The 17,008-nt window shown below is 51.5% G+C and overlaps 4 protein-coding genes across 17 annotated transcripts in view; 1 reads left to right on the forward strand and 3 right to left on the reverse strand.

Moving 5' to 3' along the window:
* Positions 1 to 5,306, reverse strand: part of AGPAT1 (1-acylglycerol-3-phosphate O-acyltransferase 1) — a 10,842-nt gene extending 5,536 nt beyond the window's left edge. For 2 of the 6 annotated variants that reach the window (XM_008068779.2, XM_021717934.1), the window contains exon 1: positions 2,983 to 3,305. Coding sequence is in view for 1 of the 6 variants with exons in the window: in XM_021717931.1 (XP_021573606.1) it covers positions 3,703 to 3,705 (3 nt within the window). In the remaining 5 variants the exon portion in view is untranslated. Of the gene's footprint in view, positions 1 to 334; positions 350 to 2,982; positions 3,306 to 3,702; positions 3,793 to 4,420; positions 4,526 to 5,202 lie in introns of those variants that run through there. The other 4 variants (XM_021717930.1, XM_021717932.1, XM_021717933.1 and 1 more) reach the window with 4 other exon arrangements.
* A 263-nt stretch (positions 5,307 to 5,569) lies between these two features.
* Positions 5,570 to 8,013, forward strand: RNF5 (ring finger protein 5). Its single transcript, XM_008068781.1, has 6 exons — positions 5,570 to 5,843; positions 6,750 to 6,768; positions 6,866 to 6,978; positions 7,089 to 7,143; positions 7,225 to 7,342; positions 7,452 to 8,013. The coding sequence occupies exons 1-6, from the start codon at positions 5,713 to 5,715 to the stop codon at positions 7,547 to 7,549; spliced, it is 534 nt and encodes a 177-aa protein (XP_008066972.1). The 5' UTR covers positions 5,570 to 5,712; the 3' UTR covers positions 7,550 to 8,013.
* A 171-nt stretch (positions 8,014 to 8,184) lies between these two features.
* On the reverse strand, positions 8,185 to 11,214 carry AGER (advanced glycosylation end-product specific receptor). Of its 8 annotated transcripts, none has more exons than XM_008068784.2 (11): positions 11,065 to 11,214; positions 10,770 to 10,876; positions 10,446 to 10,638; positions 10,209 to 10,273; positions 10,011 to 10,098; positions 9,734 to 9,916; positions 9,463 to 9,593; positions 9,138 to 9,279; positions 8,820 to 8,846; positions 8,569 to 8,695; positions 8,185 to 8,447 (listed from the first exon to the last, which is right to left on the reverse strand). In XM_008068784.2, exons 1-11 carry the CDS (start codon positions 11,114 to 11,116, stop codon positions 8,351 to 8,353), a joined length of 1,212 nt encoding a protein of 403 aa, XP_008066975.1. In that variant the 5' UTR covers positions 11,117 to 11,214; the 3' UTR covers positions 8,185 to 8,350. The 8 variants fall into 8 exon arrangements, with proteins under 8 accessions (XP_008066975.1, XP_008066980.1, XP_008066978.1 ...); XM_008068782.2 differs by having other exon boundaries at positions 8,186 to 8,447; positions 10,152 to 10,273; positions 11,065 to 11,192; XM_008068786.2 differs by having other exon boundaries at positions 8,186 to 8,447; positions 10,446 to 10,596; positions 11,065 to 11,116.
* Positions 11,215 to 11,623: 409 nt separating this feature from the next.
* PBX2 (PBX homeobox 2) lies at positions 11,624 to 17,008 on the reverse strand. 2 transcript variants are annotated; one of them, XM_008068790.2, is made up of 9 exons: positions 16,886 to 17,008; positions 15,907 to 15,980; positions 15,423 to 15,670; positions 15,132 to 15,322; positions 14,838 to 14,973; positions 14,088 to 14,241; positions 13,624 to 13,712; positions 13,428 to 13,514; positions 11,624 to 13,305 (listed from the first exon to the last, which is right to left on the reverse strand). In XM_008068790.2, the coding sequence occupies exons 1-9, from the start codon at positions 16,924 to 16,926 to the stop codon at positions 13,213 to 13,215; spliced, it is 1,113 nt and encodes a 370-aa protein (XP_008066981.1). In that variant the 5' UTR covers positions 16,927 to 17,008; the 3' UTR covers positions 11,624 to 13,212. The 2 variants fall into 2 exon arrangements, with proteins under 2 accessions (XP_008066981.1, XP_021573593.1); XM_021717918.1 differs by having other exon boundaries at positions 13,428 to 13,521; positions 13,607 to 13,712.

Here is a 17,008-nt window from a genome sequence, read left to right on the forward strand (position 1 = left end):
TTTATTTATTTATTGTAGAGATGAGGTCTTGCCAAGTTGCCCAGGCAGGTCTCGAACCCGTGGGCTCTCAGGCAGTCCACTCACCTCAGTCTCCCAAAGCGCGGGATTACAGGCTGAGCCACCAAGCCCGGCTAAGTCTGGTCTTTTTATCTTTTTAAAATATGGCTAACAGAAAATCAAAAAATTACATATGTGGCTTACATTATATTTCTGTTGAACAGCATTACCCTATATACCAAGTTAAAACTTTGACTATGACCCATACAATAATCTAAAAGTACTATTTTTATTTCCATTTTATAGGAAATAGGCCCAGAGAAGTTAAATAACTTACCTGGGGTTGTACAGCTCTAAGCAGCCTGTGTTCTTAAGCACTCAATTATGCTGTCACCTGTATGTACTGTGTATACATACACATGCACAGCAGATATGGCAATAGTGATAAAACACCCACTAACACACACCCAGGGCCAAATGGCAAGAATAAAGGCTCTTGTCACAAATGCAAACAGACACACACACAGATCGTTAGCGCAGAGACAGATTTACAATCACAGCCAATGACAGATAAAGGAATGTAAATGCATACCTAAAAAAAAAATCCCTCTCCACCCAGGTAGCCTCCCCCACTCCTAGAAAAACCCATGGACATACCTGGAATAGCTACATACACCCAAACCTGCTGCCAGACAGGCAAACAAATCCTACCACCCCCTTCCCTCCTGATTTGGGTGGGCAGGTACAGTGTATAAAAGTCCTCACGAAGTGAAACAAGGAGGGCAGACAGTAAAAGGAACATAACAGCACCTGCCCTGGAAGAAAGACTCAAGAGGAAGAGGGGCAGGCACACAGAACCTGCCTTCTAGATTCTTCCTCCTTCCTCCATCTGCCCCACTGCTGGGGGCAGGGTCACAATTCACAAGAAGGGTGTTAACATACCACTCCTTTTTGCTGGAATGCCCTTCCACCTCCTCTTGCCTCATACAGTTCAGTGTCACCTTTTGGAAGTCTTCTTGAACCCCTCCAGGCCTGTGATTTCATTATACTTTTATCTTGATCAGTGGTTCTTGAAGTGTAGAAATGCAAATTCTTGGACCTCACCCCAGAGCTACTGAATCAGAAATTCTGGGCACTGGGCCCAGCAACCTGCATTTTAACAAGCCCTCTGAGTGAGTCTGATGTTGCACTTGAATTTGAGAACCACCGATCTCAAGAACACACTATGTGTGACTGTTCACTGGTATTTTTTGTTTCCTTCCCTAGGCTGTATGCAGCTTGAGGACAGGGACTCTGTCTTATCTACTAACTCCAGGACAGTAGGACATAGAGTAGGTGCTAAATACACACTTGCTGAACAGATTATAAGGCTGTATACACACCCACATAGTTACAATTAATGACAGAGACAGAAGTTTTGATCATGAATAAGATAGCTACCCTCTTGAGGAGTACTAACAACTAAATGAAGTCCTGAGAAAGCAATGAACACGTCAAGCCTAATAGTAGCATACTCTGAATATGCACATGGAATAAATACACAGTCATAAAGAAGGCAGAGTAACAATCAGGAAGAGGTCATCTCACAAAGAGAAACACACAGAATGGGATCAACATGCCACCAGGAAAGATGCTGCTGTCATCAAATATCTGCCAACAGTGCAAAGACTAGGGGATAGATAACGTCCATAAGTAAATACAGATGATGGAGATACACAGCAGGGTTGACCCTGTGACATGCATTGACCTCATGGACACAGAATGTACACAGCCGCTGGAGAGATAATGTGTGTGAAGAGGCACAGTCCAGAAGATCAGCAAGGTAAGGCAAGGAAGAAGAGTTCTTCGGAGACTTGGAGACCCAGTTACCCTCTTCTCTAATACTTGATATTAAGTGACCTGCTCTGCAGAACAAATGTCTAAGGACTTACAAACACAATGGAAGGTCAAATTTAATGCGCATACAGCTCACAAACTTACAATAAATTTATGAAATAAATAGTATGTGTAACCAGAAGCACACACGCTACGGTTGTTACATCAGTGTATTGTGTGAAGGGGTGTGCATATGTGTGGTGTGAATTATGACTGAGAAAACACAGCAAACAGGCAGATTGGATTAGAACATGAGAGTGTAGGCTATTTGGCCAGGCCATGGGATCCCACACAGGAAGACTACTGCATATGGCAGGACCATGGGCATAACATGTTGGCCCAAACAAGGTAAGGTATATAACTTTTACATGCTGAAGTAAACATGCAAAAACATAAAATGTGCACGTCACATGAAACCATATAACAGGTGCAATATATGAAAACACACATGCAGTATTCGAACATGGAAAAACTGGACGTGAGACATGGACACAACGACTGAGAATGGGCAATTCTGATGGAAAATAACACACCATTCTCCACGGCCCATGGATAGCATAGGGACAACCTAGCTGCACACAGCCATGAAACATGTCAAAGTTAAACATGTCAAAGGCACACAGATTCAATGTAGAAAACATGGCTCCCCACAAGGCGTTTGTGTGTCAGTAAGGGTCTAGCAGTGTGGAAGGCCACTGAGAAACAAGAAGCCCTGTGCCTAGATGGAAACAGAGGTGCCTGAGGGCATTCCTAGGAAGCAAATACTGCTGGCCTTCTCCCCTCACAACCCTCAAGAGTCATGTGTGGTCAAAGGGCAGAAAAAGAAATTGGGGAAGGAGTAGGGAAATCCCTTTCCAGGATTCCCTGTCCACACCCCTAATCCCAAATTCACAAGGGTTGCCATTTCTCCTCCCTCCCGTTTGTCTTCCAACCTTCCTCCCTCTCAGGTCCCTCTCCTTTCCCCACCAACCCTCCCCCAGTCAGCCCTTATCCTTTCCCAACAACCCTCTCCCCAGTCGGCCCTCCCAGACCCAATCTCTCCCCATCCCCTCATCCTAGTCCCCTTCAGCACCCTCCTCCCTCCTCCTCCCATCCCATTCCCGCCCACACCTCAGTGGGGTGGGGGGCCTGGGGGGCTGGCCCCCTCCCCAGCCAGGCTGCGGCAGCGGTGGTGGCGGATGGCTGTGTCTCTGTCTCTGTCGGGGTGTCGGTGCCAAGGGGGCGGCGGGATTTGGGGATGTCCTAGCCCCGGCCGATGGAGGGGAGGTGGGAGTGGCGGGTTGGGCCCATAGCGGTAGGAATGGTGGGGGGTTGTCCCCCCAGCACCCTCCCTCCCTCCCTTCCTGCTGTCTCTCTGAGGGCTGGGGCTGCTGCTGCCGCTATCCCCCCACCCCTCCCCAACGCCTGCTGGCTTCCGGGGCTGGCCAGGAAGTGGGGGGCGGTGATGGGCAGCCTGTTTTGCCAATTGCCTCTCGGAGACCCAGGCATCTCCTCCCCACATCCACCAATTATCCTCTTGCTAGCTCCGCCCCAGGAGAGCTCAGCTGGGCTCTGCCTCTGTCTGTCCGTCTTTGGCTACAGCTGCATCTTTTTTATTCTCCGTCACCTTTCAGCTCTGGGTCCCTTGGTGCTATATTCTTCGGTGCTATATTCTTCCTTCAGCACATCCCTTCCCCTTGTTCTCCATTAGCTCTCTTCTTGCTGCCACTTTTATTGGTCTCTTCCTTTCTCCTTAACTCCAGTGTCGGCTGCTTATTCCTCCCAACTCTTCTCAAAGACCCCCCCTATTCCTGTTCCCCATTCAGTTCTAAATATTTATCAAGCACATACCATAAGCCAGGCACTGAGTTCACTTCTCTTGTCTCCAAGTCTCCATCTCACCCCACCTCACTCTCCAGCCCTCTGCTCTGGTCTCTTTGCCCTTTGTCTCCCGACTATCTTCTAGCTGTCCAGCTCCCTCCTCCAGCCACCCTCTCTGGCCCTTTCCCTGACCTTTTCCTTTGCATGCTCTTTTACCTTAATACCTTTTCTTTCTTAGTTCCTTCCTATCAGTGTCCTTACCAAAGCTAAGACAACCTCTCTCCCAACATAGAATCTGGGTGTATCTTTTCGTCCAAAGGAAATTGGGCATTAGGGTTATTTCCTAGAAACAGGGTGAGGAAGAACGTTGATTCTTCTGGGATAAGCATGCCTCCTTAATTTTGTAGCCATGTATCTAATTCTCTAGCGCCTGCTCTCCTCCTTCCCATACTCCCATTACTCCTTTACCAGGATCATTACTCTCTTCTTGGCCTCTACCTTTCTCTTGTCGCAATACTTTTCCTAAACCTCTTCGAGCTTCCTGAACTCTCAGTTGCCCAATCCTTCTTTATGAAACTCCCAGCCTCTCATTTTCTTACCCTTGAGTCACATGGGACCTTTTATCAGGGTGTTGCTGAACAGTCCCCAGCCTGCATCTTCACCCTGGCCCTGGACACACCTTTGCCCTGCAAGTTTCATGCCCTGGGGAAGAGGATGTAAAGAACCCTGGTAGTGGGAGGACTGTTACCTAGTTCTGTTCCTTGAGTTACAGTGAGGGTCAGTGATTGTAGGTAGGAAAGGCCCAAGCTCCTAGCGCTCCAGCCCAGGAAGAAGACCCTAGTTCTGCAGGGCAGTTACCAGAAGGAAGCGGCGAGCCTAACCCATTCCACCGCAGGTCACCTAGAAAGAGAAGTGCTTGCCCCTTCGGTACCACACAAAAGGAGTGGAGCCAGAACTTTTCTGCTTTTAAGACTTAAAGCGGAGATGAGTTGAGGTCAAGTCTGTTCTACTCTGTGTGTCACAATATAATAAAGGAGAGCCCTTTAGTTTAGTTCTGCTCTGTAAATCACCTAAAGAAGGGCGGGCTAAGTCTTCCAGTCGAGGGAGTTGGGTTAACACAAGCGCCGCAGACCGATGTTCGCACCATCCAAACGACAGGCTAACCCCAGTTTTGCTCCCTTTTTCACTAAGAGGGAGGGGCAGACCCAAGTTCTGTTCGCTACGTCACCCAAGGGGGACGGAGCCATTTTGAACCCTGCGACCCTAGTGTTTGCCCTCTTTCCCTAGCTCTTTGCCGTCTTTTCCGATGTCAGCCAATCAGGGCCCAAGGAAACGGCCCAATCAGCTGAGAAGTCAGAGCCGAAGGCCCCGGATGAAGCCGAGCCGTGGGCTCTGAACTGCGAGCCTCGCCAATCGTAGAGTAGTCACCGTGGCAACAAGATAGAGGTGAAGGGGTGGGACCAGAAAAGGTTCAACCCTTTCAGGATTGGTCCACCCCGTCCCGCCGCGTGCTGCGCAGGCGCATTCCACCTAACCACCATTTTCCGTCGAGTTCTAGCCAATGAGTTGCTTTGGAGTTTCAAAGTCCAATAGGAATCTGGACGTTCTCTGAAAGAGGAAGTGGAGGAAAGAAAAGGGCTTATGGTGGGCGAGGTCTACATGAGTCTCGAGCCAATTGCTTCTAGCCTTTGGCTATGACTGACAACTACTAAGGCGAATAAAACCTTCCCTGGTCGGGCGACAGGACCGGGTGTAGCGAGTTAATACCAATCCCTTGGCACTGCATGCTGACTCCGGCTCCATCAGCCAATAGTCATCGTTCAAGGGTAGGGTCGCGCAAATATTTTTCCGCCCCTATCCTTTGGACCAATCGTTTCTTTTGAACCCTATGTGATGGGCAGGCACAGAAGCCAATAGTGATTAGAAAACCTTAAAGCCTGACCAACGATCGTGGGCTGGAGGTGGCTTCTCGTTTGTTGGGGCGTGTGTATGTGTATTTGGGGGGACTGAGGGGTACGTGGGGGCGAAACAAGACGGGACATGGCAGCAGCGGAGGAGGAGGATGGGAGCCCCGAAAAGCCAAAGGGCGGGGCGGGCGCGACCTTCGAATGTAATATATGTTTGGAGACTGCTCGGGAAGCTGTGGTCAGTGTGTGTGGCCACCTGTACTGGTAAGATTCGGGGAGGGGGCGGAAGGCAGTGGGACTCACTTCTATACTGAGGAGGCAGGGAGCTAGGGACTATACAATCATACACATAATTGGAGGGCATACCTCTTAGGTGAGATCCGAAGAGGAGACCTACGTCTTTGCTGCTATGTGTGGGTGGGAGGGTAATCTCTGTACAGACGAGATCTGTGGAAAGAAAGGTCTTAGGAACTAGGAGCTGGGTGTGTGGTGTGTTAAGAGGAAGAGATGGAGTGGAGCGACACTGCACATCTGTATATGTGAGAACCGACCCACCTTGCCCCAGAGAAGTGAGAGTTCTTAGCTGTACAGGTGGAAACGGATGAACCACAAAGGTTAGGGGAGGCACGCACCAGTTGAGTCAGGGAGACCCAGGAAATATGGGATCACATTCATATGAGATATGGGAAGGGGGGTGTTATGACAAACCTGGGGACAAGGGCACTGTGTAAGGGCAGGCTTGAGAGGTTAAAGGATCGTGAAGATAGGGACATACTGAGTTTGAAAGTGAGAGAAATAGGAGTAATGGGGAATTGTGCTAGTAAAGGGGATTTGGTTTGGGGAGTGATGGGGCAAGAATGGGGATGGTGTGAAAGAGGAGACGTGGAAAGAGGTAGCTGAAGAGAATTGCAAACTAACTGAAAGGCAGAAAAGAGAAGAGATGAAAATTTATTGGGGGAGAGGAGAAGAGGGTTGAGTGTGTTGGGGATGGATAGAGCTTTAGGTGTTGTAAGATCAGAGAAACACGAAGGCCAAATAGAGGTTGTGGAAAATATGAAGACACACTAGATAATACCTGGGAAGAGGGATGAGATGGGATTCTGTGAAGACTGGGGTCTGTGTCTCTTTTCTGTAGCTAGTTTGACCTTTTTTTTTTCCCCTCCTATCCAGTTGGCCCTGTCTTCATCAGGTGCGTACTCAAAGGAGATGAAGAGGGAAATGGGGAGGTCTGAGGAGCTGGAATACCCTCCTGTGTACTGGAAACCACTTCATTTTTTTCTCCCCAGTGGCTGGAGACACGGCCAGAGAGGCAAGAGTGCCCAGTATGTAAAGCTGGGATCAGCAGAGAGAAGGTTGTTCCACTTTATGGTCGAGGGAGTCAGAAGCCCCAGGATCCCAGGTTAGGGACTGGAGGTGGTGCTTAGGGAAGGTTGAAGGCATCTGTTCTGGGAAGAGGGCGTGGAAGAGAAGAGAAAATTCCATGTTGATAATCTTTCTCCTCTTCCTCAGATTGAAAACTCCACCCCGCCCCCAGGGCCAGCGACCAGCTCCAGAGAGCAGAGGGGTGAGTCTTCTTGTCTATTCTTGCCCCTTTCTTGACAAACATTTGTCTGGTTCTTCTCGCTGATGTTTTCCACCTCCTTAGGGATTCCAGCCATTTGGTGACACCGGGGGCTTTCACTTCTCATTTGGTGTTGGTGCTTTTCCCTTTGGTTTTTTCACCACTGTCTTCAATACCCATGAGCCTTTCCACCGGGGTACAGGTAAGACACTTGGCTCCTACACTTGGATCCTACCAGGGAGCCCTGTCAATCCCCTTAGGCCCCTTCCACCTAGGATCATATGCTTCCGCAGCTTTCCTTTCTCCCACAGGTGTGGATCTGGGACAGGGTCACCCGGCCTCCAGCTGGCAGGATTCCCTCTTCCTGTTTCTCGCCATCTTCTTTTTTTTTTGGCTGCTCAGTATTTGAGCTGTGTCTCCTTCCTGCGCAACTCCAGCCAAGCAAGAATCAGTATTGGGGGTCCCTGCTGACCCTTCCTTACTCCTGGATGCCTCCCTAATCCCTCCATTTCTGTTGGCTAAGGCCAGCCCTGGCCACTCTCCAGGAGGGCTTGGGGAGGGGGAGTAACATCTGTGCATAGGATGGGAGAGCATTCTGCTCTGAACTGCTCGCTCAGTAGCATCATAATTCCCAACTCTGAGGGAGAAGGACAGACTGAAGACAATGTCTGTTTCTCCTCTCTCCTAATCCTTTGCTTTCCCTTAGATTTCTTGATCTAATGTTGAAAGGTAGGCAAGACGCCCTCTGACTCTCCCCCCCCTCTTGTTGATTTAATTTTTCTCTCCCCAGAGTCTAATATGGGTTTGACTCTTAAGTACTTCCTCCCCCTCACTACCTCTTTATTACAAATTCAATAAAAAAGGTGAAATGTATTGGTGGACGCTCTTCCCAAGTTCTTCCTTTCTGCCTTCTTTCCAGGACAGGATCATCTTCTCCCCAACTTGCATAGATGTTTGGTGTAGTATGAGGGTGACCCCCTCTCCTTCAGGGCTCTCAAGGGCACAGGAGGTAAAGTTGTCTTACACACACACAAACACACATGGGCAAGATATGTCAGGTGTTTACTCATCACTCTGTGAGGGGCTCTGGTTATGAAGAAAGTTTGGTGAGGTGGCCTAGAGATTGTACAGGGGAGAGCTGGTCTGGGGCCAGAACAGTTCAATGGGGAAAAAATGGGAGCTTGATGGATGGGGTCTGTCTGTGGGCCCCTCAAGGCCCTCCTGTACCGCTCTCGCCTGCCTCAGGCTCCTCTGACTGATTCAGCTCTGCACACTCCTCCTCCTCCTCCTGATTTTCTGGGACCTTCCTGAGGAAGAGGATCAGGGAGAATTCTATACATGGTTCCTAACACTACGTTGTTCCACCCCACATTCCCTACTTGCTGCCTGGAAGCCCCAGATCTGGGGTATCTGGCTCTCTCCACTCACCTCTCCTCTCCTGGACGTCGCCGCTTTCGCCACATGATGACCCCAATGATCAGGGCAACTGTCCCCAGGCCTCCCAAGATCCCCAGGGCCAGGGCTAGAGTTCCCAGCCCTGACCCTCCCACAGAGCCTGTAGGGAGATGGAGAAAACTGAAGGCACAGCACTCCCCTCTTAACCATTCTTGTTGACCATCCCCCCAGTCACATGTATTTGGGGCTCTCTTCTGTTTCTCTGACCTTATCTAACCCCTCACCTGCTGTTGGCCCCGCCTCTCCTGTTTCTGGAAGACAAAAGTTGGAGCAAGTCAGAAGGGAGGACTTCAGTTTGAGAGAGGGCTATTTAGTGGGAACCCCAGAAGAGCCTTTTCCTTTCTTTATTTCATAGGGAAGAGGGCAGAGGCTTGGCTGCTTTCTTGGCAGGACTTGGGTGGGGCAGAGGAGCCCTGGGTGTGGGTACGTGGAGGGAGGGGTGAGGTGACTCTTGGGGATAATGCCAGAATGGAGCAGGGAATTGAAGACAATATTGTCCCTCACCTCAGCCCAGGGCCCTTGGGACTGGGGAGAGGTCTCACCGATGATGCTGATGCTGACAGCAGGGCTTTCCTGGGGTCTGTGACTGGGATGAGTGGCCACACAACTGTAGATTCCCTGGTCTTGAGGTCCCACCTCAGGGAGGATCAGCACTGGGCTAGGGGGCAGAGGCAGGGGCATGCCCTGGTTGGGGGAATGGATAGGAGACGATTACAAAACTGTCTTTTTGTTTCCACATTCTCAGATACCCTTTCTCCTTAATGTCTAGCCTCCCTTCCCCTCATCACTCCATTAGCCCTCTGCTTTCCTTCCAGTTGTCAGTTACGGTTCTCTCCACCTCCCAGCCCCTCTCTCCAGGTCACTCACGTCCTTCATCCAGTGGATCTGAGGAGGAGGCTGGGCAGGAGATTCGCAGGTCATGGTTACGGTCCCACCAGGAGTCACTGCTCCACCTTCTGGCTCTACCACCAATCGGACGTCCTCCAGAGGCACAGGCTCTGGAGTTGGAAGGGGCATGAGATTGAGAGGAGTACTGTGAGTGGTCCCAGTGGCCATGGCCTGACCCCTCTTTCCCTGAAGGCCATGCTTCCAGAATGTGCTCATCTGAGCTTGAAACCCTCCCCACCTCTTTGCTCACCCCAGACACTGGGCTGGACCGGGGCTGTGTGCAAGGCCCGGCGCCGGGGGAAGCTTGGGCTGAAGCTACAAGAGAAGGTGGGGTGGGGAGCTCCTCCCCTGGCTGGGGTCACCATCAGCTCTGACTGCAGTGTGAAGAGCCCTGTCTCAGGGTGTCTCCTGGTCTCTTCCTTCACAGACACCCCTATGGTAGGGGAAGGATAAGATAAGACATCCTGAGGTGGGTGTGGGGAGTGAGATCAGGAAGAAGGCAGCTGGAGGAGGACCTTGGAACTCACCTTTCCCATCAGGTACCAGGGGTTTCCCATCCAAGTGCCAGCTTAGAGTCCCTGCAGGATAGCCTCCCTCGGACACACATGTCCCCACCTGGAGAAAGAGTGGTAACCCCATCCTTTGAAAATGAGATACCACACACCCACACCCATGCTCCCCTTCTGTTTGCAGGACCACTTTTGATATCTCCTGCTTACCACTACCTTATTGGGGACACCAGCCACGAGTTCAAAGGCAGGATCTATAATTTCTGGCTTCCCAGGAATCTCTGAAGGAGGGAAAAATCCAATCAGTCTGCAGCGTTGAAGGTTTTCACACTTCAGGTGTAGGAATGGGGGTAGTGGAAATCAGAGGTCCTTACACCAGGGCCAAGGACTCAAGGACTGGGGTTGAAAGCTTTTTCTGAGAGGAGAGCCTTGGAAAGGCCCTGGAACCCTTACGGTAGACTCGGACTCGGTAGTTGGACTTGGCCTCCTTTCCATTCCTGCTCATTGCCCGGCACCGGAAAGTCCCCTCATCGTGGATCCCAACAGCCGGAAGAAGGAGGGAGCCGTTGGGGAGGACACGAGCCACGCTATCCCAGGGGCCTCCCTGAGGGGACAATACCTTCCATGCTTCTGTCCGGCCTGTGTTCTGGGGACAGAGACGAGGGGCCTAAGCAACGGAAGTCTTTTGGGAAAGAACTGATGAGGCAGGACAATGGGGATGCACATTATCGCTGCTCTCTCCAGAAGTTGGAAGGCTGTGACAGGACCCCTGCTTACCAGTTTCCATTCCAGCTGCTGGGGTGGTTTCTTGGGAGCCCCTTTGCAGTTCAGCACCAGTGGCTCCCCAATCCGGGCTGTGATGTTTTGACTGCTTACTACTGCCCCTGGGAGACAGTACCATGGTGGAGGGGCAGGAAGAGAGCTGAGGGCTCATGAAATTAGGGCAGGATGGGCAAGGGAGCTTGCAAAATAGTGCCCAAGTTCTAGGAAAGTTCTGGGGAGATTGGGGGTTGGGGTTGCAGAGCTTTCTGTAGGGAGGGTAAGGTAGGGTAGGGTGGGGGAAGTGGCTCACCCCATAGACTGAGGACCAGCACCCAGGCTCCAACCGCTGCCCCTGCTGCCATCCTGCTTCCTTCCCAGGCTTCTGGATCTGTCTGCTCCTCTCCCTGCTGTGGCCACAGTTCTAGGTGGAGCTGGCACCCTCTCCCCTGCCCCCATCTCTCAGTCCTGTCCTGTCACAGGGAATGCTAGGAATTCATGCCTCTAAGACAAGAGTCCTTCAGGTGCTAGGAGAAACAATTATTACTCCCACCCTGGGCACTGCCAGTCTCTGGGCACACCTACTTCCCTGGGGGTGGGGCATGTACCTCCTAGGTTCTCATTCCCTCACAGTCCCCCCGTTTTCCATCTGTCCTTCAGGGTTGCTTGGTGGCCCACCGGAGGCCCATCTTGATCGAACAGAGGTTGCTAGTCAATAGGGTTCAGTCCAGGCTGTTGTCTGCAGGGGTGCAATGGGGTCTGCATAGTGAGGGCAAAGCTGGGGGCAAGCGACAAACCTGTCTGGGGTTTTGAGAGAAAAACATTTTTTTCTGGGGTTTCTCGTGTTTTTTGAAAAAAAATTCTCAACTAAACCCAGGGAAAAAAGAAATTTCTTTATTTAAAACTGGTTTTTTTTTTTTCTGTGAAACTACAAGTTTACAAGTGAGGAGAGAACTGCCCCGGCCCATGCCTCCCACCTCCCACCCATCACACTCCCAACCTGTCCCCAATCCTGCCCATATTTGTAACAGAAGGGGTTCTCCACTCTGACAGTCTTGTAAAATCCTGAGGATATCTGAGGGGACCAGATGGTAGGGTTCAAGGCTGAGAATGGGACAGCATTGATTTTACTTTCCCCCATACCTGACTTTTTGTAACCTTCCTCCTCTTTTTCCCCACCCCCTTGATTTTGGTGTGGCAAAAAAAGATACCTCATTTCTGGGGAAACTGAGGGAGGGAGATACACATATACAAGCATCCCAACCCATATTTAACATATTTGGCAATAACCCCCTCCCCATTCTTTCCCCTCCAATCTGCAAATAGTAGTTAAAAAAATTAAAGGCATGTCACAGGGGAAGGTGGCATCTTCGATTTCCTCAAAATTACTAAGTCCAGTCCTACCCAAGGGTTGTGGGAAAAGGGAAGATAGGAAGCCCCTCACTGCCTCCAAACCAAATGCAGCAGAAACCTGCCCACATAAGCAAAAAACACCTAAGTGATTTTAGGAGGCAAGGGCTTTGGTGCCCTGCAAAATTCACTTCCTGATGGTCAGGCCTGGAGCCAGGTGGGCCTCTTCACCAATTCTGTTTGTCCCCCTTTCTCTTACCAGGACCCCTTTGGCTATCACCCCTAACATGGGAGAGCAAGAAATAAAAAGCCAAGAAATCAACATATTTATAAAAAAAAACTACTTCCCCAAACTAAATTAAAAATTAAGAACCACCACCACCAAAACAAACAACAAAAACAAATAAAAAATTACAGATGGATCCCAGGGTTTCTTTTTCTTTCCTTTAAAAAAAAGTCCAACCCTAAAACCCAGTCAATAATTCCCTAAAGTAGCAGAAACTCCCTCCGAGGTAGATATCTGAGTCAGACACTCTCGTCCACCGAACGATTCTATTGGTTTAAGATGAGCTGCGTATGAGGTAATAAAGCCATCTGGAGGGGCAGGGGGTGGGGATGCACAGGGGGCGTGGCCCGTGTTCTCTGTCCAGAAGTTGTCCCCATTTTTGGCATCTCTGGTCAGGCAGGGCTGGCATCTCCGCAGATTCCAGAGCATATAAGTGGGGTAGGGAAGGGAAAGTGGGGGAGCTCAGAAAGAGAAACAGAATAGTTGTATGTGGGAGTATATATATGGGAGAGAGGGAGAGAAAAAAGAAGAAAAAGGGGTCTGAGACAGGTTTCTGGGTATGTGTTTCTGTGTGAGAGGAGGGGAGAGAAAAAAGATGGAAAAAATGGGGAGACAGACCCCACTCTCCCCTAAGGGGCCCCATTCTTCCTGCCATGTAGTCAGCTCCCCCAGCACTGAGAGAGTCTAGTTGGGGAGGCGATGACCCCATTTGCCCTTCTCCGTCTTGTGCTTCTCCTGTATCTGGGGTTTGTTCTCTGGATGCCTGCGTCCTCTTCAAGAGTCGCCTTGTGAGAGCCCCCACCCCTGTGACCCTGAGGGGCGAGATCAGTTGGAGGTGTCAGAGTGAACACTCCCTGGTCCCTCTGTTGGGGATGTCACTGAAGACGGAGTCACAGCCTCCTGCCAGCTGCCATTTGCCTGGAAAAAGAGACGGAGTATGAGAAACGGCCTAGGAAACGCTGTGTGAGCACAACACTGCCAGGGAAAAGGCCCTTCTAGCCTTTTAGAGCTGGAGAGAGGGCACTTGGTGATCTACTCACCCTCATTTCCCGAGGGCTGTACATCTGGCCTCCCCCGAGGTTATCCCCGTAGCCCCCTGGCCCCATCGAGTGTCGGAGTGATTCCACCTGCAGGCAGCAGAGGAAGGTATGACACAGTAAGGAGAAGCCTCAGAAAAAAGAGGTCTTATATCCCAAAGCAGGGGAAGCCCCTACTCAAGGAAATGGGGCACCTAACCTGGGAAGCAGAATAGGAATCTCCATTGAGCCCGGGCATCCCCAGAAACATGTCTCCGGATCCTGAGAGATTGAAAGAGCCACCAGAGCCTTGGGGGAGCAGAGAGGAAAGATGTAACAAAGTCTGTAACGGCAGACAGGAGATGAACCACAACTCTCAGAACCAAAAAGCCCCCTAAACCAGTTCTGTGGAGATGTGCTATTATACACAAGTGACACAAATTATCCACAAAACAATATTCCACTCAGAAAGAGCAGGCTGTTCCTGAGCCTCCCCTGGATACCCACTGGAAGAAAGGCAGAATTAACTTCAATGGAATGGCCTCTGTTCCCTGACATCTCCACCCTGTCTCAGCTTGGTTTCTCTCACCCCAAAAGTCCCCCCATCTGTTATGCCTAGATAGGAAGTGGGAACAAAAGCAGGAAGTGTGCAAAACAGCCAGTCGGGGTGACAGCGGGATCCACCTGCGGAGGAAGGGGGTGTCGGGGAGCTGGTGCGGCTGTGGCCCCCCTGGGTGACTGACACGGCAGTCTTGACAGCATAGATGTTTGCCTCCTCTTGGAACTTTCCAATATTTTTCTTATAGCGAATCCGCTTATTGCCAAACCAGTTGGAGACCTGTGGGTATTGGGCAGAAAGGAACATCAGGTGGAAACCTTGCCCTCTGAAGTCCCTCAATGAATAAGATCTAAAAGCATTTTCTCTTTTTCTTTCTTTTTTTTTTTTTAAGACAGGGTCTCACTATATTGCCCAGGCCTGTCTTGAGCTCCAGGGCTCAAGCAGTTCTCCCACCTCAGGCATCCAAGTAGCTGGGATTACAGGCGTGTGCCACTGTATTCTGGCTAGAATCTGAGGGCATTTTGCCTAAAAGCTCTTTCTCAGCCAGGCGCAGTGGCTCATGTCTGTAATCCCAGCATTTGGGGAGGCAGGGGCGAGAGGATTACCTGAGCTCGGGTTGGAGACCACCCTGAGCAACATGGCAAGACCTCGTCTCTACAATAAATCAAAAAATCAGCCAGGCATAGTGGCATATGCCTGTGGTTCCAGCTACTTGGAAGGCTGAGGTGGAAGGATCACTTGACCCTAGCAGATCAAGGCTGTGGTGGTTGTGAGCGTGCCACAGTACTCCAGCCTGAGCGACAGAGTGAGACTTCAACTCAAAAATCAATGACAACAACAAAAAAACCCTCCTTCTCCCTAAACCCCCATAATACCTGAGAGACGGTGATGCCGCACTTCTTGGCGAGCTCCTCCTTAGCCTCCTCACTAGGATATGGGTTACTCAGATGGGAGTAGAAATATTCATTTAGGACCTCAGTGGCCTGTTTGCTAAAGTTACGGCGCTTTCGTCTACAGAGGAGGGAGAAGTGTGGTGAGGAGGATATTGGTGTCCTGGCAGGGCTGCCATGCCACACAACTCCAGAGAGTATCATTGTCACAGAGTACCATGTTGTGCAACAAGGCAACCCAGGGTCTTGGACAGGAATGGGAAGGTCCCTGGGCCCCACCTGGCATCCAGGAAACGGGAACGCAGGATCATGACGGCCTCGCAGGTGCTCTGCTTGAGCTGCATCTGGATGGCGCTGAACTTTCGATGGATGATGCTCACCATGCGCTCCATCTCTTTGGGTGCCACAGGCCTTGTGCGGCTCTGCTCCCTCAGCAGGTTCATGACATGGGTTGTGAACTCATTGCATGCCTGTAGTGTAGGCCAGTGGGCTAGTGAGGAAGAGCCCTTTGGTCTTGGGACTCCCTCCCAAGAACCCTTCCCTATATCCGCCCCAGCCTTCTCGCCTCACCTGCTCATACTTCTCCAGCTCCGAGTGGTAGATGTGGCGGATCTGGGCAAGTTTGCTACGATAGTCCGAGTGTTCGATGGAGTTGTCAGGGGACACGCCGCCCCCGGAGGCTGCAGCAGCTGCAGCGGCTGCTGCTGAGCCCCCCCCTTTCTCAGGCCCAGCCACACCCTCTGCCAGAAGCATGTTGTCCAAGCGCATCAGCTGTGGGTCCACCGGCTCCTCCTCTTGGGAGCTTCGAATGCTGAGGCCTAGCATGCAAGCGAGTGGACTTAGGGACCCCACCCCCCAGCGCTCAATCCTCCTGGTGCCTCCTGGTGCCTCCTGGAGGCCCAAGTCCCCAGGCTTTGGTTTCTTCCCCAGTCCCCCCTTAGCAACTTCCCGGGCTCCTCACTTTCCTCAGAACCCCCAAGTTGTCAAACTCTCAGCCCTATAGTGAACAGGATTCTGAGCCCAGAGTTAAGGAACCAAAGGGGAATCCACATACCGGTTTTCTCCTTGATTTCACACAGGACGCTAAAGAGAGCAGGCTTCATTCGGTGGCAGTTTAGGGCGTGTTTCCTTGGGGGAAGTGGGAGTAGGGAAAGAGAAAAGTTGAAGAGCTAGGGAAACAGAGGAGGGTTCTGAGAGGGTTCAAGATGGGAGCCTGGGAACAAGGAGGGTAAATCTGTGGAGGAAGCAGGTTGGTGGGTGGAATGGAGCTGGGGAGGGGGCTCCTCAGGAAAACAGAAGGAAGATGCAGGTAGCAGGCTAACGGTGCCATGGGTGTGCTGGGGGCTTTGGGAGATGGTCTAGGAAGGTATGAGGGATTTGGGGGTGACTGGAGAAATGAGGGTGACTAGGTAGATTTCTGAGGAAGAGAGATGGAGGTTGGGGTGGAGAAGAGTCAGTTTGAGGTGGCAGAGATGGGTGGGGGTGCAAAGCTGAGTGGGGAGTTCAGAACAGTGTGTGTGAAGGGGTCTTGGGGCTGAGCAAGTGGGAGGCTTTGGTGCATCCAGTGTCTGGCTGAGCAGGGGAGGGGTGGGTGAAGACCTCTGGAGGTTCGGCCCAGGCAGACAGGAATGTTAGGAGCTTTGGGAGGGGTGTGGAGGTCCCCAGGCCTGGAGAGACTGGGGGTGGGCTGGGCAGAGAGTTAAGAGAGAAGACATCATAGCCCAAGAACAGTTTCTTAGTCTGGGAGCCAGAAGGGAGCTCCGGTGATGGGGCTGTTCCAGGGGCGTCTGGGGTCAGCAAAAGGTTAGGAGGGGGAGTGGGGCCACCTAGGGTTCCCTCTGTTAGCATTTTAGGGCCTGGGGAAAAGGGAGGTTTGAGAGGGATCACTTTTCTAGGGGCTCCCAGGAGTAAGCAGAGAAGCGATTGGATCCTGGAAAGGACTCTGGAGTTGGGGGAGGGGGCTCCCAGAAGATTCAAAGCTTGTGAACGGGGTTTTCTGGGTCTGTGTGGGGTCCCGGGGTGGGGGCACTCACTTGGCCTGGGCCTCGTCCAGGCTCTGGTCGGTGATGGTCATTATCTGCTGCAGAATGTCCCCGATGTCTTGCTTCCCTCGGCCTCCCGGGACCCCCCCGCTACCCCCACCGGGGTCTCCGCCA

This window comes from Carlito syrichta, unplaced genomic scaffold, assembly GCF_000164805.1.
Source record: "Carlito syrichta isolate Samal-C Ts95f unplaced genomic scaffold, Tarsius_syrichta-2.0.1 Scaffold311524, whole genome shotgun sequence".
In the NCBI taxonomy this organism is placed as follows: domain Eukaryota; kingdom Metazoa; phylum Chordata; class Mammalia; order Primates; family Tarsiidae; genus Carlito; species Carlito syrichta.

Coding starts and splice junctions, on each gene's coding strand:
- AGER (XM_008068782.2), bottom strand. CDS start 11,116: ATGGCAGCAGGGGCAGCGGTTGGAGCCTGGGTGCTGGTCCTCAGTCTA. Junction 10,639..10,769: donor AGCAGCTGGAATGGAAACTG/GTAAGCAGGGGT, acceptor CTCTGTCCCCAG/AACACAGGCCGGACAGAAGC. Junction 8,448..8,568: donor CGACGTCCAGGAGAGGAGAG/GTGAGTGGAGAG, acceptor CCTCTTCCTCAG/GAAGGTCCCAGAAAATCAGG.
- RNF5 (XM_008068781.1), top strand. CDS start 5,713: ATGGCAGCAGCGGAGGAGGAGGATGGGAGCCCCGAAAAGCCAAAGGGC. Junction 6,979..7,088: donor CAGAAGCCCCAGGATCCCAG/GTTAGGGACTGG, acceptor CCTCTTCCTCAG/ATTGAAAACTCCACCCCGCC. Junction 7,343..7,451: donor GCCTTTCCACCGGGGTACAG/GTAAGACACTTG, acceptor TTTCTCCCACAG/GTGTGGATCTGGGACAGGGT.
- PBX2 (XM_021717918.1), bottom strand. CDS start 16,926: ATGACCATCACCGACCAGAGCCTGGACGAGGCCCAGGCCAA. Junction 15,981..16,885: donor CTGGACGAGGCCCAGGCCAA/GTGAGTGCCCCC, acceptor ACTTCCCCCAAG/GAAACACGCCCTAAACTGCC. Junction 13,713..14,087: donor GACACCCCCTTCCTCCGCAG/GTGGATCCCGCT, acceptor TGCTCCCCCAAG/GCTCTGGTGGCTCTTTCAAT.